At 37.6% G+C, this 27,089-nt stretch overlaps 1 protein-coding gene across 3 annotated transcripts in view; it reads right to left on the bottom strand.

The window, feature by feature from the left end:
* Nucleotides 1-27,089, bottom strand: part of CPPED1 (calcineurin like phosphoesterase domain containing 1) — a 126,672-nt gene that overhangs the window by 20,780 nt on the left and 78,803 nt on the right. For 2 of the 3 annotated variants that reach the window (XM_069086167.1, XM_069086158.1), the window contains exon 3: nucleotides 14,206-14,628. In XM_069086167.1, the coding sequence (XP_068942268.1) occupies nucleotides 14,206-14,628 (423 nt within the window). Of the gene's footprint in view, nucleotides 1-2,646; nucleotides 2,724-14,205; nucleotides 14,629-27,089 lie in introns of those variants that run through there. The other variant, XM_069086178.1, reaches the window with a different exon arrangement.

The raw sequence follows: 27,089 nt of genomic DNA, 5'->3' as shown, positions 1-27,089 counted from the left end.
GAAGGATTCAGCAACTGGCTGCATATGAGGTTTGAAGTCACTGCTTGTTAGTCATGTCAGCAGGATTTATTCTCTCAATAGCTTTTCTGGTGCTGGTGACAGACAGAACTAAGTCTTCAGTATATTCTTGTCCAGACTCAGGGGTTGGCATTTAGGGTTTTGGTCTGCCATTATGGAGCCAAGTTTCTTGGTTGGAAGCTGATCTTACTGTCTCTACAGTATACTCTAAATAACTAAAGTACCCGGCTGTAGTCCACAGTCAGTGTCTTGAGAATCGGAAGGGATTCTTCTTATAAAGGAAGAAGCTGAGCCTTAGAGTGGTGAAGCAGCTTGTTTATGGCTGTATACTTCCGGTTCCTGGAGGACCAGATCTTTATAAAAAACCTTGGTGCCTGAACCCAGATCTTCAGACTCCAGAACCAACGTTCTTTTCAATATTCATACGCTGCTCACACGTCAGACTTATGTTCACCCACCTGATCTAGTAAGGGAAGGGAATGATACAAGATAACCTGAAGGTCATACATATGATGAGACTAATGAATGGTCATGCTACAGTTAGAAAAAGTGGAATCCACAGGAGAAGATCTGAGGGGAAGGAAAATTAGCTTGGTTTTGAGAATGCTGAATTTGATATGGAGTAATCTGGAGATATTTGGCAACACAGGCTCTGGAACTAGAATAAAGGTCTGGACTGGAGATATCCGTTTGGGAGGCATCTGCAGGATAGTGTTAGCTAAAGCAAAGAGGAAGGGGTAGAGAAAGTAGAGAGAAGAGGGCCAGGAAATCTTTGGTGAACATCCACACTAAGGGGATAAAAGGAATAAATGGACTCGGTAAAGGAGACAGGAAGATGTGTAGAGCAGCAATTTTCAAAGTATGGCCTGGGGACCTGTGGTACTTGAAATCCTTTCAGGGAGGTTAAGAGTCAAAACTATTTTCATAACTAATACATTACTTGTCTGTTAAAATACTTTTCCATTTCCCAACTACATAACTATACATGATTGGATCTTCTTGAAATACTTCAACCAAAACATCATTTAACCGATTAAATAAATGCAGAAATAGATATGAAAATCCAGCTGTCTTCTATTAGGACAAACTTTAAAGAAATTTGCAAAAATATGCAAAACAATGCCACACAGACACACAGAAATAGGCCCCAAGGTCAAAGAAAGCCTCTTTTTGGTGACCTCGGGGAGAGCAGTTTCAGTGGAGTGGAGGGGCTCTTGACCTTCTTACCTATCCCTCTTGAAATTACTTTGGACAGACTTCATTTCTTCTAACTTTTGTCAGTGAGGACTTGTGTCCCTAGACTCGGGAGAAAGTAAATTTCTCTAGCAATAGTGATGCCAAGAAGAAAAAAAATGAAGAGGAGGGGGGCAATGAAACTACTTTTTTAGTGCACAAAATAGAAGAAAATTCAGAAAGAAGCACAGACAAGCAGCTCAGCTTTGAGAGAAGCATGCAGAATTTACTTTGTATTTGAAAACACAAACTGCATGGAAGAGACTCAGGGTTTTATATAATTCTCTTTATATTCTACTTTCTAGTTTCAGAATAAAAAAGAATTAAACAAAAGGAAAGGGAATAATCATTTAAAAAGCAACCACTATTACGTGCCAGGCAATGTGCTAAACACTTTACAAATTTCATACTAACAACAGATAGTTACTGATATTATTTCCACTTTACAGTTGAGGAAATTGAGGCAGATAAAAATTATGTGACTTGTCCAGGGTCATAGAGCTAGTAAGTGTCTGAGGCTGGATTTGAACCCAGGTCTTCCTGACTTCAGGCTTAGCTTTATCCACTGCTTCTCCTAACTGCCTTAAGTTAAGGAGAAAATAAGGGAGAGAGAACTTTTTAAGAGGTTTAGAGGTAGAAGGCACTTGGAGCTTGTTCGCGGATGAAGTCCAATAATAATACTTTGGGGCACAGCTTATTCTGTGGCATGCTACTGGATTCATCAAACTGTAAATCAGTGGTAGAATCAGAAGGCACAAACCCTAAAAAAGTCTATTTAGTGGTAGTATATCTAGAATTCTCTAGATGATGACTGAGCATAGAAATGAGCTTGACTGAGTCTAAGATCCATTTTCATTCACCCCATTAAAAATGATTTATTGAGTACCAATCATTTGCTTAGTAATCCTGTTAGGTGATACCACACCATCCCCTATCTTTATCTATGGCTATGTCTCAATGACAACTGTTGAAAATGGAACAATTCTGTCAACTGACAGTTTGCTTATGTGATGTTAAGCCACTGGTTTGAATATTTCATTGGACTAATTTTTGCAATTATACAAATGAAATAATAGGGAGATATTATGGTATGGTGTAGCCTAGATTTGTTTCTCTAGTGAGCTATGTTGTAGCATGCTTTTCTACCAAACTCACTGAAAAAACTGATCTCTCAACCAATTTTGCTTTAAAGCACAAATCCAAGGACACTGTGAAAGCACTGTTCCTCTTCCGGCGGTCAGAAAAATAGTAGGAGAAAATGACACATCAGTGGACGCTTCTGAATATTCAGTCATCCTTCCAAGGACAAGCAAAAGTCCACTAGTGTTCAAAGCACGAGAAATATAACCTTCATAAATAGCGAAAAAGCAACGTAGAGAAGAAACCGTGTTCTTCGGCACATCGCCAGTATCAAAGTCCCAGAAATGGACTGGCTTGTCTGCTTTCCTCCACAGAAGTCTTTAATGGAGAACCTGGAAATGGCACAGAATCGGCTTAGAACAGCGTTGTCAGACAACACTGGCAATGGAGTAGGGCTGAATTGCTTAGAAAGCTGTTATTTACATGGGAGGGGGAAGCGTGTCTCACAAACAAAGGTGATTTACACGTATAAATCTCTGCCCTTTGATTGCTCAAGGACCTTAGGAGAGCAAAGGAAGCATGAGTCATCTAAGACAACATGGAATTAGCTCAGCTAAGTCTAAAATTCATGAATAACCTTCCCTCTCCTTGCACATTTTCCCCTCTTCCATTAACATGAGGACAACAAATGTATTTTTTTTTAAAGTTTAAATGGAGCTTCAGCCAGCTGACAGCTACTAACTGAAACATTGAAAACCAAATTCCAAATGCATGGAATCTAGAACTTTATGATTATTTTGAAGACTCACACCAAGGTGCTACTCTGTTGGCTCACTGAATCATTGAAGTTAACCCTGAATTCTCAATGGCTATGATGCCACAAGCCCTGACAGGGCCTACTGGGCCTGGACTGCAAAGCTAGGCATGCAGGTCAATTGCTGGAGAGTACGTCTCCAAGGAAAAGCCTAAGTTCTGTCTATGAGAGTCATCAGCAGGCTGGCACCAAGATGATAAACCTTTGTGGCCACAGTTACTGTGGGAGTGGCCTACCTGGTGGCAGCAGGGACAAGCTGCATGTCACAGCTCTCTGAATTAGGAAGAAGTATTTGAACAAAGGCATTCAGACCAGGAAGTCAAATAATCTGGGATTGCTTTAGGTCCAAAGCGACCATTAGTACACTGGGGCAGGAACAAACTTAAATTTCCTACTGGTCTAAAAGAGTTAACACAATTTCCCACTGTGCCAAAAGCATTTCAAAGAAGGAGATCACACCCTGGGAGAAAACGTTTACTCTACAGTGGGTTATTTATAGCATAATTCTCAGGTGAGGGGAACCTAGTACTTGTGCTTCAATAGTATTAAAACAAAGATTTCTAGAGTTATAAAGTGTATCAGCCAAATACCTAGGTTGCTAAACAACACTGGATGAAACATAACTTCATTTCAACAACTGAGTCACTGCCTTTTGAAAAATCTGAACAGAGAAGGCAAGCAGAGCTTTCCTGTTCATATGAAAAGCATACATCATTTTGTTGGGAACAGATTTTTCCTGATCTGTCACTGCAGGAAATCTTAACATTCACACCCTTTGTTGGATCTAAACAATACCCAGATAGTTAGTGAAGTCACTCACTTGTCCAGATGTTTGGTCTGTGTAACACTAACCATTCAAACTGCCTAAAGGCATCAAAGTCTCTGCTGTTATTTCTTGTATTTTTCTCTTTTCAGAAGAAAATCAAGCAGTTGTTGAAATGAGGTTTCACCTGGGGTCATTCCAGAGTACAGATGCTTGATTGGCACACTTTATAACCTTGGAGATTTCCTCTTTTTGTGCTGGTAACATTGTAAGTTTCTTGCCTAAGAACTAGCTTGCATATTAATCTTTCCTGTGCCAAGCAGTAATGATGAAAAATAGTATTATTTAAGTTTTTTTTTAATGCTTTACTCAATTTAAGTTTCAGGGAATAGAAGAAAAAAGGAAATCACAAATTCTTCATGAAGCAGAAATAAAAAGGAGAATATTTAATTATTTATTTTCAGTTAATTAGAAGCAGAAACTGTACTATCTGGAAAACTACCTCCAAATGAAGGGGGAGGGGGAAAAGAGTTCCATTTGTGAGATAACATCAGTACACTGTACACCCTGAAGCAGTGGATTCATTTTTTTAGTTGCTACTGAGATGAAAAGCTCCTGTTTATATTAAAGTACTTTAAACTTCAAAAATGCCTTATTCTACTTGTAGAAAAAAATTTCTGTGTTCTCATTCCTTGTGAGTCCACCCGTTCTCAAACTCCAGGGAAAAGGACAGCATTCTTATAAAATAATTACACTCTGGCACAACAGTAGCACCTTGCCCTACTCATGCATCAGAATCCCCGGGAGTGTGATTGTGCAGTAACATCTATGCCTTTACACTACCTTACTGTTTAATTATGCTCCTGTAATTTGCAGGCTTAACTTATTCCAATGCTACAAGTCAAGTTATGCAAAACTTATTTGTATTTTTAATTTGTCCCTGATGCTTTGGTCATTCAAACCTGTTAGTGAATGTGACAGGAGAAGGCTAAGTAGAAAGCACATCTTATTAAACTAAAATCATATATGTTTCTACTTGCCATACAAAAGTGATTGAGTAACTATTCATAATATCTTTTATTTATTGTTAGATATTAAGTCTTTCAGAGTTCAGAATTTATCTTCAATTCAAAAGGAAGAAAGTTGGCTTATATATAAAGTGTAGCGTGGTGCCCATAGAGTTATAGTCCAAAATCTACAATTTTCTAGATTTCTATTACAGGGTATACACAGATTCCAAGTTCTATACTAAACACAGCTGTCAAGACAAGAGGCTCATTAAAAAATTGTTTTGACGGATGGAATGTTCATGTATAAAACTGGAAATTTGAATTAAGGGCCAAAAATACTTGAGGGAGGTTTGGAAAGGTGCAGTCTATCTGGCCACAGAAAGGGAATGTTCTTTAGAATGTTAAAGATGGAGTTTGTTGGGAGAAAGCGTGTTCTCTCTGAATAGCTAAATGTTCTTTTACACGGAGCTCTGAAGCTACCAAAATGTGAATTCTTTAAATAAGTTGCTGTTGGTCTTAATAACTAGGAAAAGAAACCCCAAGGTGACACATTATTTCTGTAAGGACTTTTTTCCTTAGTCTCTTGGAAATACTCAAGTATCAATCGAGAGGAAACTCCTAAGGTATAGTTTAGCATAAATGAGTTACTTGTCCCAGATGAGAAACCCATTTAGACTCGAGGGGTGCAACTTCTTAGGAAACAGAATTTCATGTAAATAGGATTTTATAGTTATGAATACTTCTCTCCCAAAACGAAAGGCAAAACGGTTTGTGAGGCATAATATGATCCCTGACACAGACCTCTGCATTGTGTGGCTAACAAAATAAAGCTCTTAGCACATTAATGAAGGTTAGGTTCATACTGCTTCAAGAAGAAATACAACATCTGTCCATAATTCTATGTCTTGTATATCTTTCTCCCTACTTTTCTTGTTCTCTAAGGGAAAGAAAGTTTCAGAATTTAATGCAATTCTAGTAAAGAAAAGAATTACAAGTGGCTGTTATACAAGTAGTCAGGAAATGACTTACAGGCTAGGAATAAAATGTTTTTGAGCAATTTCTCTGAAAATAAGGCACTAATGTGATGCTTTCCTTCTCATTAAATTCCTACCTGGGTAACCAGGATGGGAGATCACAATGGCATGCCTGCTATTGTGGGGGTAACCAATGACAGGTAATCATCAGTTTCTGAACCATGTTAAGACTTGATTCATGAAGCCCCTACAGAGTGATGGAGTTCACATGCCACTTGGAAAGTTCTACACAATTTAAGCCAGAATTCAATGGCAATCTTCGCAGTTGTAGTATTCAGCAAATGACAGTGTTTAGTGACCTCCTTGACATCATTTCCATCTTTCATGAAATTGATTTTCTTCTTGTTACAGATGGTGTGTATGTAATAAGACCAATCTACAGACTAGATGAGAGTGTGCCAGTGGCATAAACTGATAAGCTTTCTAACAGTGGACAAAATACAATTTATAATTTCTGTATTCTTATAGTATAGACTTTGCCAATAAACAGGGACTACTTGGATGGGGAAAGAAAGCACAGTAACCACAGATGGACAATTATGCAACACTATGGAAATGAAGCAAACCCCTTAGACAGTGAGGTTCTAGTTCCAGAGGCATCCAAAAACATACGTAAAACCCAAACCAAAAATATGGAAAAGTCTGACCACTGTTTTCATTTCCTCTGGTGCACATTTCCATGCTTGTGACACACTTGGAATAGATCTGGGATGCATTTTATCTGTAATGATTAATTCCTCCTATGAAAAGCTTTTCTTTGCAGTAATCCAATCCATCTATACCATTTCTTCGTTTCCCTTGTAACCAGTTGCATACATCCCAAAGACAGCTGGCTAATTCTTGGGATGCTCTTTGTGAAAAGAACTGATAGTTACATAACTACAGTGCTTAAATGTGAACATTTTTGAGTTTTCCATAATTAATCTCAAGCAATAAGGCTTCCACAACTTACTCAGATGCCCACAATTGTGGAACCACCGAACTTCAGGTGGGTCCAATCATAAAAGTGTTTTAATGCCCCTGGAGATGTCATTGCTGCTGTCGTGTATATAGGTGCCAAAAGAAGGTTTATGACTAAAACATGTGTGTTGTTGGCTCTGTGTAGACAAAGCCATAAAGAAAAACAGGCTGTTAAGAGTTTTTAAAAAAAGAACTGAGTTAAAAGTAGTAAATTTATTATCTCATTTTGAAATTAAATTTGTATGAGAGTATTCATTGATGACAGATGGTTATGCATATCTATGAAAATAAGAATCAGATGGGCAGAAGAATTCTATATGCAGCAAGTATATATTCACATAGATACAAATATGGCTTAATGATAGAAAATTATATGTAAAAAAAATCCAGGGTGTTATACAAAACTTCAAAAACATTTATGATTTCGTAAGTGTTGCTACTACATTAATGGGAATCATAACCTTTCCTTACCTTAGTAATCATTCTTTTGGAGGCAATCGGGGTTAGGTGACTTGCTTTGGCTTGGTTTGAGTAGCTTGTAAGTGACTGAAGTCAAATCTGAACTCAGGTCCTCCTGATTCCAGGCCCAGTGCTCTGTCTAGTACCACCCAGCTGCTCAAGTTTTTTCCCTCAGTAATCTTTCTCAAGATTTGCCAGAGCCTCCTGTTTATCAGTTAGGCAGTGAGATGGCATTGGAGAGCAAAGGCTGGGTCTGGCCTCAGCTACTTACTGACTGTGTGACCTTGGGCAAGTCACTAAGCCTCTGTTTGCCTCAGTTTCCTAAACTGTAAAATGGTGATAAGAACATCTATCTCTCAGAGCTGCTGCAAGGATTAGATGAGTTAATGTTTGTTTAGCACTCAGCACTGCACCCAGCACATAACAGGTGTATATGAATGCTAGCTATTGCAGGGGCTAGTTTTCTAGTGGCATGTTTGTGTGGACAAGTTAAGTTGTCCTCTTAGGACAGATGCACAGTCTGCTGCTGGGCTTATACCTCAAGCCCTTTCAACTTGATGGGAAAAGTCAGAGCTTCTGTTTTCTGGTATAGCCTTTGGGAACCCAGGGTCACCTTCCTACCACAAGTCACTGATGGATGGGTTTTGTGGAGACATGCAATAATAATATAAGCAAAATACACCCCAGCTACATTACAAACTCTATTTTTTTTTCTTTTGCTTTTTGGAGCGGGGAAGGCAGGGAAATTGGAGTTAAGTGACTTGCCCAAGGTCTAGTAAGTGTTAAGTGTCTGTGGCTAAATTTGAACTCGGGTCCTCCTGACTCAGAGCTGGTGCTCTATTCACGGTGCCACCTAGCCACCCCCAAACTCTACCTTCTATCTTCAGTGTACCACATATATTACTCCATAGCAAGATATGAAACATGGTCAAATTGGTTGGCATCAAATCCAGTTGTGAACTTATTCCTTAAAATATGAGAATTTTTATTCTAAGAACTTTGCTCTAATATAACTTAACAGTAGGAATGATTAATTTTGCTACTGAAAAACTACAGGCATGTGATATGTTTTAAAATCAGGTAATAAGTGTTCACCAGAGTACCCACCTAGGAATCCTGTCCTACCAAATTGTGACTCACACTTTTAAGTCAGCTGATTACAGCACTATGTCAATGAGCACATGGTCATAGGCTCAATTACTGACTGAACCAGCTAATTTTTATTCGGCTCCATGGTCACTGATGGTCTCTCAACTCTAGCCAGCTTCCTTTGATATGAAAGCAATTGGTCACAAAGGAAACAAAGCAAGAGTATAGGTAGATCACTACAAATCTATTATCTCTATAAGGAAAACAACTCAAAGGGCATTATTTATTCTATTGGACACATCAGTAAAAGCACATTCCACACATGCAGTAAGAAGGGGAGTGCTGAAGCACAACCCCACAGGCGAATTACTGAACACTCATCAGACTCGTTGGTCAAACAATCCACATGTCACTTCTCTCAGGGATCAAGTCCTTTATGGCCCTAAAATTCTGATTCCTATGAATGAAATTCTAATGTCATACGTACATTTACACTATGGAACCCAGACAATGGTTAAGAAGAATTCTATGAGCAACTTGAGAGCTGGGACTTTTTTTTTAAAGCTTTCTTTGCATCCCCAGAGTCTGGGGATACAATTGTATTGTGCACAGTGTCTGCACAGGTTGGTACAGGGAGCTGCTCACTACATGTTAGCTTACTGATTTATAGCTATTATTACAGTTCTAAGAACACTCATTTTTGGTTACACTAAACTGCACTTTCCAGGACACTGAGGGAGTCAGTCACTAAACCAAAAGAGTCACAAGGTATTTGACCACAAATATATGACTAATGTGTGAAATTAAAAGTGGATACAATAGTGTAAGTTATTCATCAAAAAATGATTCTTTCTGAATTATTCGTAGTCAGTTCAAAGGACTGGAATGTATTGTGTGTATATGACTCTATATATATTGAATACATATATGCATATAGGATATACACGTACAGACACACGCACATAGTGAAAGAACAATCTGCAATCCTTTTTTTTGCATTATACTTGAGAGAATGAGGCACTCTGCCAGGCACTGAGGATAAAAAGAAGGGATTTAAAGTATTAGAGAGTTGTTTTCTAGGAAACTTAGAGGTTAAATTATTTTCTCAGTCATAGTATCATGTGTATCAGAGAGAGGAATTGAACCCAGGTTATTTTGACACAGAAGTTTGCTCTCTCCAAGGCCTCATGCTGCCTCACAAATTTGTATATCAACAAGTCTCTTCTTATGATGAAGAGAAAGCTACCCCTTAAAACTACATCTAATTTCTAGTAAGTGAAAAAAAAATTGTATCTAACATATGAAAATGTTTGTTCAAGGGGCAGCCAGGTGGCTCAGCGAGTAAGAGCACTGGCCCCAGTGTCCGGATGACCTGGGGATTGAATCCAGGCTCAGATACTTAGCACCACACCCAGAAACTACTGTCTGTGTAACCTTGAGCAAGTTACTTAATCCCAATTGCTTAAAAAAAAAGAAAAAGAAAATGTTTGTTCAAATTACAGAAACTAGAATTTTCAGTGTTGAATACAACTGGTAATTTCAAAATTAGACTGATTGTTGTTAATATGAACCAAAAGCAATAATTCTTAAATTTTTATATCACTAAGTCTTGATCTAGTTAGGGCTGGTCAGTGTTTTTGTGTCCTCTGTCATTTGCAACACTTGAAACAAAAATGTCACTTTCCAAAAATCATTGGTTTTTTTGGGGAAGGAAACAACAAAATAATAAAGACAATGATTTATTTTCCCCGGAAGAGTTATCTATTTAACTTCTAAACGTAACAGTACACATTTCCAAGCACCAGATTCTCCATTTATAAATATTTATCATAAGGACATGATTTTAAGTTTAATTAGCCCAACTGTTAAGGATACCTCCAATGTGAGAAATGCAATTCATCACTTCGCACCAGATGTAGCTTCTGCAGTTGGTCTTTTATCTAGGTTTACAGTGAATGAAATACAGACATCAAATGACTAAAACATGATGTTTACACAGAATTGATTGAAACATAAAAATGGAGCTAACCACATTAAAATGAGATCTAAACTTGGAAAATGAAATGAAGAGGCTAAGTGCATTTAGTCCAAGAGTTTTTGTATTGTGAAAATGTTAATAAACAGACTGTTTGTTAATTCTTTCCCTGTTTTTTTAATTTGAAGATTGGTAAAACGTCACTGAAATACTTCCTTAAGGAATGAATTTGAAACTAAGGACAATAACATATGGTTGCTGACTTCGCTTCATGACTTTTAGGTGAGGAACTTAAAAACGAACATCATGTAGGGGATACAGTACAAAGTTTCATATAAGCTTGTTTGCCAATAAATCAATCAAAGTTGGGTAGGTTAAAAATCTAAGGTCAGCACCATACATGAATGAATTCCAGAGAAATTTTTCCTTCAGAGACAGAATATGAATAATAAGCAGATCTTGTTTTTCTACACAGTCTATGTAGGGTATGTCAGTGCAACTGGACAGTGGTGCTTCACAAGTTACGATGAATATTCTGAAGGAAGGGGAAAGAGAGATCTTCTCTGAAGTACTCTGGAAACTGCTTTAATAGCGGTTCTCGAGACCTTCAGGGCTTGACATGGGAAACATTCCCACGGGTAATAAAGTTTGTCACCTGATGGTCGGCAGAGAACGTTTCCCCCAGTCTGTGCTGGCGACTAGACCTGGGCCCATGCTTTTGTTGCTTAGGGTAACTACGAAACATGACTTTTTAGACCCTACACACTATGCATTTTGTCTTCCAAACTTTGATGATTCCAAAACCACCACCGTAAGCCTCAACAATCTCCCTTGTGTCACCTTCCAGTTCTGTTTTAGAAAAGAAAGCAAACATACTGGGGGGGGGGGGGGAATTCCCAAGTCTATGAAATGCCTTATTAAATTTTAGCAGGGAAAAAAAAATCAACTTACTAGGGTTTTAAATAACTATTAAATCTGCTTGGGGCATTTAAAAACACAGTTCTAAGTACTTTGTTGAGAAGAGAAAATGGCACAAAAGACACCAGGGGAAACATGTTCATAGAAGAGCTAAAGTAATTTTGGGGAGGGATTTAGTTTTTAAAAATCGCTATACATATTAATTTCTCAGGATGTTAACTTCATACTGAAAAAATACAATGGCTAAAGAAAAACAGAGGTACAACTGGGACTTCATTGTCTATCATCTCTTTCTTAGAACTCAAAACAGATATCAAGTGAATGAAAGGAAAAGCTAATTTTCCTAATTGTGGATTGGATGAAATTGATTATTCCTGAACAAGGCAAAAAGATAAGATGTAACTGCTGCAATTTCCTATCTGTGTATCTGTCCTGCCATGATAACTGTTTATTTATACTATCTATTGACAACATTTTGTACACATACAAAGGAGGTTTTTCATGAGACTAGAACGTAGGAACCAAATGCATCTGTTACTAAGGAAACCTGTAGACATGAGGGGCTCACACTTTCTGATTCAGAGAACCATCCCAGCATCCTTCAGTTACTCAATTGTATGTCTCTTCCTCCTCTTTATAGGCCTCCTCTCATTTAAAAAAAATTAATACAACAATGTGAGAAGATTATTGGTATTCCTTATTAAATCATTTGTTCATCCCACACAATGATTCAGAATTATTCATTAAAATAGCTATGAAGGATCTGGGTTTGGCCTCCATGGTTGTTTGGGGAGGGATTTGTTCTTTAAAAGGATGTTTTATCACAACACAATTATCATAATTAAAAGCTATCCTAATATTCTGATGAGCTTTTGACATATTTTTGAGTACTGGCATTTCAGCACAACTGGAAAAATGAGACTGAAATAGTATTAGAAAAAAAATACTACTCAGAAAAAGCCTGAGGCAATATTAAATACAATCTGCCATCATCACCTATAATTTTTATCACGGTCTTTAAGTTAATGAATTTTTACAAAATGTCACTTGACCTTTCCAAAATGAGTTCAAATTAATTTGCTATTAACCAAGAGTTTTTTTGAATTACTCATGGATGTTTATATGTACCATTAAAGTTCACCTAATGACACTTCTAAACCAAACATGTTATTTACCTATTGACATAATAGTGTCAAAATGAAACCTTAAGTTCCTTTTCTCACAATTGCCCTTTTTTCCGGGGCTGGGGTGGCCCTATAAAGTCATTAAAAGGGGAGGCTAACAAAGTCAGAATCAGCGGTTAATGCTCTGTGTCTAGATTCTCCAAGGTGAAATTTTGGAGAAATTAAAAATTCATCATGATATGAAAGAGTACATGCAGGAAGAGGGAGCCATTCTCAGACCTAAATTTCAGTCTCCTAAGGTGAGGTTAAGGATTAGGTTTATGCTTACAAAGAATATTTAGGAACGCAGGGAAATTTGGTCTTATATTCTGATCAGAAGGCAGCTCCACAAAAACAGAGAATAAGGAACAGAAGTAAATACTACATTAACAAACAAATACCAGTCACACTGATGACATTTACATGGTTTAACATTTGATATGAAAGAAATAATTTCAGTGAAATTAAATGTTCTTGCTGCCATTATTTCCTACTGCAAAAGTCTCTACATAAATGAAACAAAGGGATTTTGATACCACCTTGACACTTAATTCATTTGTCACTGAGATGGTTTTCCACACTACTTCAAGCATGGAATAAAATTCAATGACCCTAATGGAAGCTGCCCAACTACATCACCATACTACAGTTGAAAAATGTCTCCTATTATGCTTCCTTTATGTGAAAATCTCCCCAAATAGAGAAGTGCTTTATTACTCTTCACAAGTAAATGCTACCATACTCAATGAACAAAGATTACAAGGAGTCTATTGAGTCATTTGGGGGCGTTTTTAGTAATAATTACTTTCCTAATATTGAAAACGATCTTCTGCAATTGAAATCTCTTTCCTTTATTGTTACCAAATTTCTTCGTAAGGCTAGCCCCTTAGGTATAACCCACTATTTCCTTGACCAAACAAACACCCAACTGGGACTGGGACAAAAATACAGCAGATCATATCTAACTACATTTTCACAAGTTTAGGGTTCAGGTCGAATGTGTTATTAACTATAAAATGCTAGGAAGAACTTAGTCTACCACTCCCAAGCAAAACTATTAAATATCTTCTTTGTGCCTTCCCATTAATGTCACTACTCATTGTTTCTTAGATACTAAAAAGAAGTTTTACTCTTAACTCTCATCCATCCAAGTAACCTCCTTATATAAACATAAGCAATCTGTGGAAATGGGAAGGTATATTCCTGCACTGTACTCGCTCTTTGCACAGATGATAAAAGCTACCACCGTTACTTTCTCAGAAGACAAAACTATGCTAGTGAGTGGCCAAGGGGGCTGCATGCCTTCCCTTAAGGCTTTGCCTTACTGCTTAGATCTAAGAGAATCAAAGAACTAGAAGGCTCTTAATAGGCTGCTAATCCACTCTTTTCATTTTTAGTAAGAGGAAACTGAGATCTAGAAAGGGAAAGGGATCACCCAAGGTCACAAGGTTTGTAAGTGGCAGAATCAGGACTGAAACCCAGATATTGTGACTCCATGCTTTCCCAGGTTTCCATCCATCTAGACAGCATACTTCCTCCCCTTACATTATTTTTTTTAAATGGATATTAATGCTATGTACTTCACTTCCTCAAATCCTAGGTCATTTAATTTCTTTAAAAGGTAGAAATAACATTCATAAGATAAAATGAAGAAAATAAATTGTAAAAGTACAATAAATAAATACCAACCTGCTTCAGTGAACTTGTCCACTAACTCCTGGCGTATTGGCTTACTTATGTTGAAGTAATCATCTTCTTCATCAGCAGTTTTGAGGAAAAGAGGGATATGCTGGAATACAATGGCATGCTTACACATCCTCTGTTTCGCCGTTGCTAGTTGGATATCAAGCCATTGGTCTTGGGCCAGTTTCAAGCTGGGGCACTTGGAGGAATCAACATATAATTGTGAATTCAGGACAAGAAAAAGCACTCCTCCAACCCAGAAGCTGAAATAGTCATCTCCCCAAGTACAGCGATACTCTTCTATGGCTTCTGATGTAGGAACATTACCAATATCATGGTTTCCACTGACAAATACCAACGGGATTTCTTTGTCGACCTCCTTAAGAACTTTCTTTAAATCCTTTGTTTGATTTTCTCTCCACACAGTTCCTAGAAAAATAATAGTCAACAGTCATTAAATTCACAAAAGGTTTTAAATTTTATTAATTTTAAGGTATTAAAAAAGCCCATACACATAAGAAAAAAGCAAAAAGAATACTATACATAATTAAAATAGGAAGCTAATAGATTGCTGATAACATGGTTATTAGCACTTTGAACAGTGGCTAGTACATAGTAGGTTCTTAATAAATGCTAACTGACTGAGGTTATAGCATAGTCTATTAAGGAATTAATATTAGATCTAAAGTGGTTAGAAATTCAGTGACCTGTTTATTTTCCCCTTCTGTTAAGTCTACAGGAACTGATTACTAACATTCTTAAGGTTCATTTAATTTTAAAACAATCTAGATCCCAATAGGAAGAATAAAACCTGGTTCAGGAAGTGATTCTGAACCTTTATGTACTGCCTTGCAGGCTTGTAATGACCTAAGGTAGTGAGTCCAGATTCTGTTTATCCCTGCACTGAGAATGGAAAGTAATTTTCTAACAGGACTGTTTCTTTTTGCTGAAAGGATGTTTATCTTATGCCAATTTATTTAGTCTTGGCTAAGACTTGGTTTTCCAGTTTAAGGGTCGCTTTATATAAAACTGCTTACTCTGTGGTTTTACGCTTAACTTTACAAGTACATTTATGACATAATTCACTCTAAAGTTCTATTGGTTGTTTGTGAAATGTTTGTGGATATGCTGATGATACATTCTCTTAATTAAAACCCCTTTCTCCTTTTATTTCCACAGAGCTGATAGAAATCTCTAGGGTGACTCAGGTCTCCCTTATGTTAAGGTTAATTTGGATTTTCTACTCATTATAGCTAGTTTCTTTCCTTATCTAACTTTGTAAAAGATCAAAAGCCTCCACTTATCTGGAATTTTCTTAAGAGATAAACTCTAAAGGGACAGGAACTATGCAATTGACACAGTTATGGGACATTACATTACGAGGCTGATTATCCTGTTATAAACAATTCCCAGTGAGTAAATTAAGTCCTTTTGGAGGTTTTAGTACAGTAATTCATTGCTTCTATGAAGTTTTTAACAAGTTTTAATATGGCTTCCAAAAGTGCATTTTACTCCTTAGTTATAGCTTAGGCAGGGAAGGCTCTCTAATAAACAAACATTAAGGATGATACCTTTCTTTATTTTACTAGACACGTAACATTCTTTTATTTCTAGGTTTGCCTTTCACAGCAACCTAAAGATATGTCTATAGCAATACCTTAGCCTTGGCCATTTTAAGTCATAAATAAACCACCACTTCACAGAATTACAGGAAAGGAAGTTGGGAAGGGCCTCCAGCCCAACCCACATCTTAATAGGAACCGTCTCTCCACCTCTGACAAGTGACCACCCAGCCCCTCCTCTGGCAGCTCATTCCCCTTCTAGACAGTTCTGATCATCAGGGAGTTTATCTCAGATGGACCTGAACTCTGCCTCTTTGTAATTTCTATTCTTTGCTCTTAGCTCTGTCCTCTAATACCAAGTGGAACAAACCAAATTCCTTATCTTTGAGAAGGCCCTTCAAATGCCTGATGACAGATATTTAAGTCCCTCTCCCAAACAGTCTCTACATCAGCAGTTCTCAAATTTTTTGGTCTCAGGATCCCTTTACACTCTTAAAAGAAACTTTCATTTATGTCAGTTATGGCTATTCATATTTACTACATTAGAAGTTGTAACTGATAATTTTGAAAAAATATTAATTCATTAAAAACTATAATAAATCTATTGCATGTTCATATAAGTAACCTATTTATGAAAAATATCTATTTGGTAAGAAGAATAGTACTATTATACATGTTTGCAAATCTCTTTAATGCCTGGTTCATGAGTGAGCTTCTTATTCTGCTTCTGCATTTCATCAGTTGTGATACGTTGCTCTAGTGGTAGGACCTGGATCCCCAAAAAGTGACCCAGTCCCCTCCCCTCTTGTTGTGACTCTGGAATTCTCTTATCCATACAGAGACAACCCAAGGGCTCTTTCCCAGGGTGCCTGCCCAGGGATCCTGCCTCTGGTGCTTCCCCAAGGTTCATGCCTCTGACAATCCCCTTGATGTCTGGTATACTTCCAACACTTTCCCATCTCAAAGATACCTGGACCTCTTAGATTACCTAATTAGCATCCCTGGCATTCCTTTTTCATGACCTTTTTCTATATAATTTCTAGATTCAGCACCATTAGGGTACAAGTTCCCCAAAGGGACTTCACCTGCTTCTGTTGGCATTATAATAAACTGTCTCTTGACTGAAAGAGGCTTGAGTGTGTGAATTCATTCCAGGTGGTTCTGCTCTGGCATTCTCATGCAGGGTCCCTACATCATTAACCTCTACCCCAAAACCTCTTCAACATTACTGTTGGCCCAGATCTCTCTTTTTTTTCTGGTACTATTAGCCTCCCCTTCCTATATTTCTACAGGTGATTTTTTGAACCCACATAGGAACTTTATTCCTATTAAATTTCCTCTTATTTGATTTGGCTCAAAACAATCTTTCTTAGGAAGATCCAAAAAGGAAATCCACACACACACACATATGTATATGTGTGTATATATATATATATATATATATATATATATATATATATATATATGCACACACGCACATATATAGAGTTTTGTTTTGTTTTAAAGGGATATAAATAATGGGGTTTCAAAAACCTATTCAGAGAGAGAGGTCTTATCACTTATTGAATAACTACAAATAGACAAGCTGAAAAACTGGTATTTAAATACAAAGCGTTATTCAAACCTTGAAAAAGAAAACTAATTTTAAAAATTCTAAATGAAAGCAGGTACAATGCACAGATTAACATGTCATTTTTAAAGAGAGAACTGTTCCTTGAGGGGAAAACATATCACCAATAATTTGGAAAAAACCTAACATGTGAAATATAATATGTCAAAAGTTTTTTCTTAGATTAGAATTTAGGAATTCTCTCAAAGGAACTGCATCTCTATGAATGAGTCAATTCTAGAATACCTAGGAAGTCAAGCTTAATGAAAATATTTATATTATTTTAAACTTTTTCTACTGCCTCACATTTTCAAAACCTATTTAGGATCACAATACCAAATTTGCTTTAGATTCAAATAGTTTTTATCAAATAACTTTAATACTATAATTATGTTTTTAAGAAATGCCAAATGAGGTCCTTCGGAAATAGAAATTAGTATATCAGGGAACTACTAAAAATAGAAACTGAAAAACAGAAAGCATGACTCCACGATGTAGGTTTTTCTGATTACTAAGTAATTCTCAGAGCCCTGGGGACTTTAATGAGCATTTAAGTTCAATCCACTTACAGATGAAGAAGTTGAGATTCACAGAGGTTGTGCATTTCCTGTGGCCATACAGCTAGTCAGTACTGGGCTGGAACTAGGACACAGGTCTTCTGAATCACACAGTGTTCTTGTCAAAATTCTATGATGTGCCCACAACCAATTACAATGCCCAAAGTATAGACCTGGCTGCAGAGACAGTAAATAAAACCTTTCTTCTCTCCCAACTGAGTCACTCTTCTAGAACTCTTGGGAAGCAAGGAAAACTAGTGAAACACCACTGATACACATGAGAGTTGGGACTTTTCTATAAAAAGGGAAAGCTGAGAAGTCATTTTTACTATTCCCTTCCATTTACCCCAAACCCTCTTCACTCTCCTGACACACTCATCACCCAGACAGCCTTAGCTAATGGAGGCCTGCCTTGAGAGGCCAATCTGAGCATTTGCAGCATTCTCTGTCTCCAGCTTTCATGTGTAAAGAATATAGTTTAACAAATCATTTGGGTAAGTTTTGTGTGTGTGGACTTTATTTTGGATTTTTATCTAATCTGGATGTTGATTTACCACTTAAGTTACTCATCTGGAATGACATTTGTTAGCATATGTAGGAATTGAAATGGAAAGGAGAAGTTGATCAATTTTCCTGTTGGTTTTAAAAGGAAAAAATTCCTTTGGACCTAGAGAAATAGTACTGTTCACCCCATCTATCTTATCTACCTGTGTCATATGCAAGCTGCTCTCCAAAATGTCCTACCCTGTATGCATGTAGAAGAGACACTGCTAAGAAGGCTAGCTCACAATGTGAAATAGAGAAAAAGTAAGAAAAGAAAGTTCCCGTTAATAAACATTTAAATATTGTCATTTCTAGTGATGAGCAGCTATGGTGCCTGTGCATATAAATTAAACTGTGCCTTCGATTGCAAGATAAACAAGATTTTGGAATAAATATTCCTCAGTTCTCAAAAATGCCCAAATATACCATCTTGACAAAAACAAAAGCATACATGAACGCATATTAATAAATAGAAACATAATAAAATTTTTTTTGAGCAATTGGGGTTAAGTAACTTGCCCAAGGTTACATGGCCAGTTTTTTTTGTGGGTGTTAAGTGTCTGAGACCGGAATAGATCCCGGGTCCTCCCGACTCCGGGGCCGGCACTCTATTCACTGTGCCACCTGCCACCCCTAGAAACATAATAAATTAAAAGATGTGCAACTTTAAAGATGTGTAAAATTTAAAATGTACAACTCTAGCTTTTTCATCCATAGGAATCACATACTTATTAAGTTCCTACTACGTGCCAGACACTTTGCTAGGACCTGGCAAAACAAACACAAAAAGAAAATGGCCAGAAGGTGACGCAGCACTTAGAGGGAATGACTACAGACATGGCTACATGATAACATGGTTGTTGAATGCTCTAGTTTTCTTCTGTTTTGTTTAATTTTTAAATACTGATTTAATTCAATTCACACATATGACAATATAAGTTTAAGGCTGTGTCAGCAAACAGACTTTTACTGAGGGTAAATAAAACTGCTCCTGGGACACATAATTTCAGAAGTTATGTTTCTATGGGAAATATGAAATTTGAAGGGTCTCTGCTATCAGAAGGGCAGCACCATAGATAGTGTGCCTGGAGTCAGGAAGACTCATTTTTCTGAGTTCAAATCTGGCCTCATATGAGCTGTATGACTCCGGGCAAGTCACTTCACCCTGTTTGCCCAGTTTCTCCATCTGTAAAATGAGCTGAAAAAGGAAATGGCAAACCACTTCAGTATCTTTGCCAAAAAAACCCTAAACTGGGTCACTAAGAGTCAGATACAAATGAAAAAATGAGTGAACAACAAAAATTGTTATGAGATCCTAATGAGAAACAACATAAAGTGATCATCTTTCCTACAATAAAATGTTTTATTTAGTTGATTCATTTCATACATATTATTTTACCCATTCAATAAATATTTATTAAGTTTCTACTCTGTTCAAGGTACCATGCTAGGTACTGTAAGGGATTCAGATAGAAAACATGGTCTTCCCCCTCAAAGACCTCATTCAAAATAAGGCATGTAAAGAAGTCATTAACAATAATGAAATACTTATTAAGAGCTTACTAGGTGCAAGTCCTGTGTTGGGCACCAGGGACAAGGATAGAGTGAAATAGTCTCTGGCCTTCAGGACCCTACTAGAGAATACCACATGTACACAAAGGAGTCAATAAGACAAGACTATTTCAGGAAGAAGAGACCACTAACATGTATGAACAACTCATGGAGGATCTAGGACCTGAGCTCAGTGCTGCATGAAAAGAGACAGGATGGGTGCATGGTGTGTGGGAGGAATATACATTTTAATATTTGGCCAGACTGCAAATGGCCTTAAATGCTAGCCTGAGAGATAATGTTTACAGCTTAAATGTGACCTCGGTAGTGGTAGAGGGAAGAAGATATGAAAGAAATTGGTTTCCTTATCTTAGATGCATCCAAGGATTCTTTTAAATGATGGAGTTTGGGGGAATGCAGGAATAATTTTAAAGAAATTGGTTTGTTTTCTTTATCATAGAAGCATAAGAAGTCTCTGAAGATTTCTGAACAAGAAAGTGACTTGTACCTTGGGAAGATTATTTTGGCAGATGGCTTGTGATTACAGAGAGAAGACACCAGGAAATGAATGAATGAGTCGAAAGGCATTTGCTAAGCATTTACTATGAAGTGGAGATATAAACATGAAGAAGAAGGCTCAGGATGAAGCCTTAGGGAAGGGGTTGGGGTACCTGTGACCTGGAAGCCACAAGTAGCCCTCTAGGTCCTTGGGTGAGGCCTTCTGACTAAGCCCAAAGTCTACATAACAAATCCTTTTATTAAAGGGTTTTGTTTCGCGAAATTTGGATTCAGTCTGAAGGCCACACTAGAGGGCCTAGAGGGTCACATGTGGCCTTGAGGCTGCAGGCTCCCCATCCCTGAGTTAGGGGATACCCATGCTAAGGGGGCAAATGAGGAACAGCAAAGGAAACAAAGAAAGCACAGGTAGATAGGAAGGAGCACAGAAACAAGGGACAACAGTGAAATGGAAGAGAAAGGTGAAGTGTGTGTGTGTGTGTGTGTGTGTGTGTGTGTGTGTGTGTGGTCTGACAGTATCAAAAACTATGGAGATGGCAATATAAAAGAGAAATGTGACTAGTATCTTAAAAGGAAAATTAATCAAGCTTCTTTTTTCCTCTGGGTGTTCACGGGAGTATTAAGATTATGTCTGCCTGAGGGAAGTAGTGAAGACTTCAAGGAGATGGGCATGACTTTGATAGAGGTAAAGGTGCAGTGGGAAAAGGGTGGAGGAAATGACACAAAGATACAGGAAAGGCAACTGTTTTTGTTGGATTTTAAGGGATATGTGTGAGAGATTAGGCTGGAAAAGAAGGTTTGGGACAGACTGTAGAGGATAAGGAATTTGAACCTTATAGGCAAGTAGCTATAGAAGGCTTCTAAGTAAGGGACTAAAATGAAGTAATTAGCATTAAGAAGTTTGCTCAAGCAGCTGTGTGTAGGATAGATTGAGAAAGAGAGACTGGAACAGGGAGATTATTTAGGAGCCTTCCTTCCTTCCTTCCTTCCTTCCTTCCTTCCTTCCTTCCTTCCTTCTTTCCTTCCTTCCGTCCACCCACCTACCTTTATTTCCTTCCTAATTAACAGCATTCCTATCAGGGGTGGCTTTCTGGTGAAGGGAGGAGGAAAGTGACATATTAGAAATTGAGCAGATATAAAAATCTAGGTCTCAATGTAGACCTCAATTTAAAAAAAAGAGCGAATGAGGGCTTAAATTGGATTGCAAAAGTGGTAAGGGCAGGGCAGATAATATTTTTTATTTCCACCGTTTTTACTAAAACGTTTTATCAAAGGAAAGAGGAAAACATTAGAGGAACCAAAAGATCCAAACTGCCTGATTGTTATCGTCTCAACATGGCTATAATCAGCCAAAGGCTTCCATAAACTGATTTTTCCTTTTTTATTAATATTTAGAGCTAACCTTGTTAGTACTACAACATTTATCCATACATAATGATGGGTTATTGTTCAATGCGACAGAAAAAAGAATTAAGAATTTCCAGGAATGAAATTTTGTAGATTCACCTCTGGCATCCACAAATATTCATCTTTACAGCAATCAATTTAAGGAATAAGTACAATTCATTTATGTTTTGATCTTCTGGGATGCCAGGTGTTCAAAAAAGTCATGTTCCAAATGACTGCCTTTATTTTTAAGACTTCATTTAGGCACTATCAACTTTGGAATCAGTTATGACACTATATTTTTCAGTACCATTTGGAGCTTTATACATGATCTGGTGAAAGTCAATGGACGTTTCATAGTTAAAGAGCCTCCAAACAACTCCTAAAATTACAAAGTCAGAGACAAAATACAGAACACCTCCCAGAATGGCAGAAAAAGAAATGACTTTTCTTCATCTACGAATTAGAAATTCCACATTTGTCACTTTATCAGTATTAACAGAGGATACAGAGTGAAGAGTATGGCCTGGGACAATGAAGCTAAGAGGATGGTATGTAGTCCACAGTTTGTGATTCAGATCTTTGGAGGGCTCTGACATTATGTGTCAGAGTGGGATTTTAATTCTAGTTGTCCTGATTCTAAGGCCTGCTCTTAAGCCACTGGGATGCCTCCCCATTTCTTGGCTACCATAAAAAGAGCTGTTATAAATTATTTTAGTAATAGGAGATCTTTCTCTCTTGTTTTTGACCTTGTTGGACTATCTGACTAGTAGGGGTATCACTGGGTCAACAGGTATGTGTAGAGTTGAATGGCTTTTCTGATATAAACTGTATTGGATCAGTTGGATCATTTTACACAAAAATCAAAGCTCCACCAATTTATTAGTGTAGTTCTCTTGTTAACTTGATAGTTGTAAGGTGAAACTGGAGAGTACTTTTAATTTGTATTTCTCTTACTATTATAGTAATTCTTACCATTCTTTCATATGGTGGTTTAAAATTTCCAGCTCTTTTGAAAACTGCCTGTTCACATCTTTTGAACTATCTGTCTACTGGGGAAATGTTCTAATTCTTAAGTATTTGTATCACCTCCATATACACACATACACATAACAGCAGCTAGGCATTGCAGTGGATGGTCTGGTGAATTTGAGTCAGGAAGACCTCAGTTCAAATTCAGCATCAGATACTAATTAGCAGTATAATCCTGGTCAAGTCACTTAACTACTGTTTGTTTCAGTTTCCTCATATGTAAAATGGAGATAATACTAATTTAATATCTGTCACCTTCCAGGGCTATTATAGGAATAAAAATGAGATCATATCTGTAAAATGCTTTGCAAAATTTATAGCGATAACATATGTTAGTTAACATTACTAGTTCTACTATATATCTTGAATATTAGAGATAAATGAGGCAAAGTTTTCCCCCAATCAAAGGCTTCTCTTCTAATTCTTATTAAATTGATTTTGTTTGTGCAATTTTTTTCATTTTATATAATTGAAATTATCTTTTAACTTCTATGATTGCCTCTATCCCTTGTTTAAAAGGTTTAAAACCACAGGTCTGGGGCTTTGAAGAATTCTTATTTCAAAGCCCCAGACCTGTGGTTTTAAACCTTTTTTGTGTTGTGGAAGGCTTCTGCAGTCTTCTGAAGCTCAGCATTTAAAATTTTTTTTAATTTTAATAAATTTATTTATTTACTTTTGTTTACAACATTCAGTTCCACAATCTCTTTGGTTTCAAATTTTGTCCCCCTTCCTTTCCTTTCCCCTTCCCCCCCACAGTGGCATGTAATCAAGTATAGGTTCTACAAATACTTTCACGTTGAACATTAGTCATGTTGTAAAGGATTATGACCAACAGGCTAAACAATGAGAAAGAAGGGATAAAACAAAACAAAACACAAATGACAGACAGCAAAGAGTTGGCTTCAATCTGCATTCAGACTCTGTAGTTCTTTCTCTGGATGTGGATGTCCCTTTCCATCATGAGTCTTTTGGAGTTGTCTTCTAACCTTGCATTGCTGAGAGAAGCCCAGTCTATCAAAGTTAGTCATCACACGTACGCTGTGTCTGTAATTGTGTACAAAGTTCTCCTGGTTCTGCTCTCCTCACTCACCATCAGTTTATATAAATCTCTCCAAGTTATTATGAAGTCCATCTGTTCCTCATTCCATTACATTCATATACCACAACTTGTTTAGCCATTCCCCAGTTGATGGGTATCCCCTTGATTTCCAATTCTTTGTCACCACAAATAGGAAGCTCAGTATTTTTAAATGCATAAAGTAAGATATGGAGAATTGCAAAAGGGACCAATTATATGAAATATATTTATCAAATTTTATTTTAAAGTTGATGGAACCTAGGTTGAGAATGCCTGCCTTAGACACAGATATAGCCTTCAATTTCCTCTAATTTTTTAATGATGTGACCTCTCCTTGGCTAGTTATCTTGCAAATATCTGCCACTGTCACTGCGTGAACTGGACAACAGCTTGGATGGCTCCACACAAAAATAAAAATAACTGACATTTATATAGGGTTTTAAGAAACTCACAGCAATCCCGTGAAGCAGGAAGCACAGATATTATTGCTTTACAGATAAGGAGCCTAAGGCTAAGAGAGGTTAGACTTGTATTTGGTCACAAGGCTACCAAGTACCAGTAGTAGGATTTGAAACCAGTTCTTCCCGTGTCCAAGTTCAATATTCTATCCATTGTGTAATTCTGCCTTTCCACAATTAAAAGCACAAGTTCTGGTGATCGTCGGTTTTAGTACCATTTTTATACATAAGTGATAGAAGAAAAAAATCAAAGCGTTTGTAGAATAGTCTTTTTGATTGACCAGTGGATAGATGGAATGCAGTTCTTGAATAAACATTTAAAGTTCATTGTTTCAGCAAACATTTATTGGGGCCTACTATATACAAGGCACTAAAATGTGGCACAGTAAATAAAGCACCAGCCCTGGAGTTGGGAGGACCTGAATTCAAATATGGTCTCAGACACTTAACACTTACTAGCCCTGTGACCTTGAGCAAGTCACTTAACCTCAATTAATTAACTTAACCCTGCCTTCCCCCCTCCAAAAAGAAAAAAATAAAGTATCACCTTATTTGTTTCCCTTGGTCATACCATACTCAAAAGAAACATGAAAAGTTATGCTTCCTCTTCCATTACTGATGAATGATTCTGTTTGAAGAGTTGTTTTACGGTAAACTATCTGTACAGATCTCATTCAGTGACCTGTCTTAGTCAAAATACTATCTTGTTTTTTTTAATTAAAAAAAAATTTAAATTGAACAATTCTCCACACATATGGTATACTGAAGTCTTGATTTAGATCAAGCGTACCAAAATCCAATTAAACCAAATGATGTACCTCATTATGATGCAAATGCTTTATATAACTATTTCATCCCATAATTAAACATTTTATGGTACGGTAGATTAAACAACACAAAAAAGTAAATATAACGATGGTTAATGAAAGACTGCCCTAATACTTCAGACGCCATAGTAAAACCCCAAATGGATGAGGTGACCTTTCGGGAGTGTAGTTATTCCTGGAGCTTTAATGCATTACATTACATTGGTTATTGTGAATCCAGGCTGCTTTTCTTTTTTTCAACTACACAGGTGTCCACTTAACTACCCATTTCTTCAGATTATGGTTCTACCTTCTGCTGTGAAAATAATCACTATGCTTCATTTAAGCACATCTCACCCAGGACTCCAAATATATACCTCAGTGATTTAGTCCTTCCCTGTCAACTACAAACTGTCATAGGATTAAAAAAAATTTTTTTTTGTTACTTTGAGAAGTAGGGAAGTCTATGCTAATTATAGAAAAGTTTGAACAATAAAGGAACAGCGAAGTCTCTAGCTACATGTGTCTAATTTTTCTGTTTAAAGGCTTTCTCTGCTCCTCCTCCTCCCTGAAATATGCAGACATGGATTTTTTTTTTTTAACATATAAACAACTATTCCAAACCATATTCTGGCTTCCACCTTTGAGGCCTTCAAAATATTTTCCCTTTCCCACTGAGAAGCTACCAGGTTGGCTAAACAATGGATACTGCAAATAGATATTTAAAAAAACCAAAACCCCCAAACCTAGGAATCTACTTTCAGTTGTAGCAGGAAGTCTCTTTTTATGAACGTGGCGACAATGGCCTCCATAGCACACAGATGAACAGGGGGGAAAGTGCCAGAATGTGAGTCTAAAGGTCTTGGTGCTGACCTCAGTGACTCCACTGACCGCTTATCGGCCTTCAGAAGGGCAAGTCACTCACCAGCTCTCAGACTGGGTTTTCTCATCTGTGAAATGAGGGGCTTAAGATGACATGAACTCTGGACCTGTCCGATCCACACATCTATGTTTAGATCATGTTTCAGCTCAGAAAAGGTAAGGCTTGAAGGCCTGACATGCGTCACCCGGAAAAAGGGGTCTGGGGGAAATGCGGACGCTGGAGGAGGGGTGGCAGACAGTCTGTGTACGACGGCAGGAGAGCGAAGAAGGTTTCTTCATGTAAGAGGTTGCTACCTGATACTCCCTCCACTGGAGCTGGAGCTGTCCTGCTCCAGAGCTTCCCTCCATGAAAGCCCTTAGCAGGGTTTTCCTTTCCCGTGGCAGAGCCTGAACTTTGCTGCACGTGCTGTTACTGTGTCTTTGTCAGCCATTGCCACTTCTGGGTTGGGCTAGGAGCTACACCCCTGGTAGCAGGCTTGTGTTGTGTGCAGCAGGTGCTACAGGCCAGGGCATCGCTGACCTTGGCTGGTTCCTTGTGTGGATGAAGTGAGGGATGGTCATACAGGATGACGGAGGCAACTCCAAAGGGTTTTGGCCAATAGGCCAGTCAGCGTGGACTAAGGGATTCAGTATCTCCTGATTTCTCAAACTCACGTGGTTGCTGTGAAGGTTGGGAACCTCCAGTTCTGAGTCTCCTGTTTATGCTTGGGGAAAGAGATGCAAGGAACAAGATACAGTCAGAAAATGTAAACTATGTGCCATTTATGCAAGGTTGGAGAGGGTACCTAGAGCCTGAGTTCCACAAAATTCTCCCCTCGCTGAAGTCTGAGAGAGAGAGAGAGAGAAAAGAGAGAGAGACAGAGAGAGAGAAAGGGAGAGAGAGGGAGAGAGAGAGAGACAGAGAGAGAGA

This window comes from Petaurus breviceps, unplaced genomic scaffold (genome assembly GCF_028583685.1).
Source record: "Petaurus breviceps papuanus isolate PSGF00001 unplaced genomic scaffold, PetGlider_PUasm1.0 118, whole genome shotgun sequence".
NCBI classification, from domain to species: Eukaryota; Metazoa; Chordata; class Mammalia; order Diprotodontia; family Petauridae; genus Petaurus; species Petaurus breviceps.
This window is presented reverse-complemented; position numbering and strand designations above follow the sequence as displayed.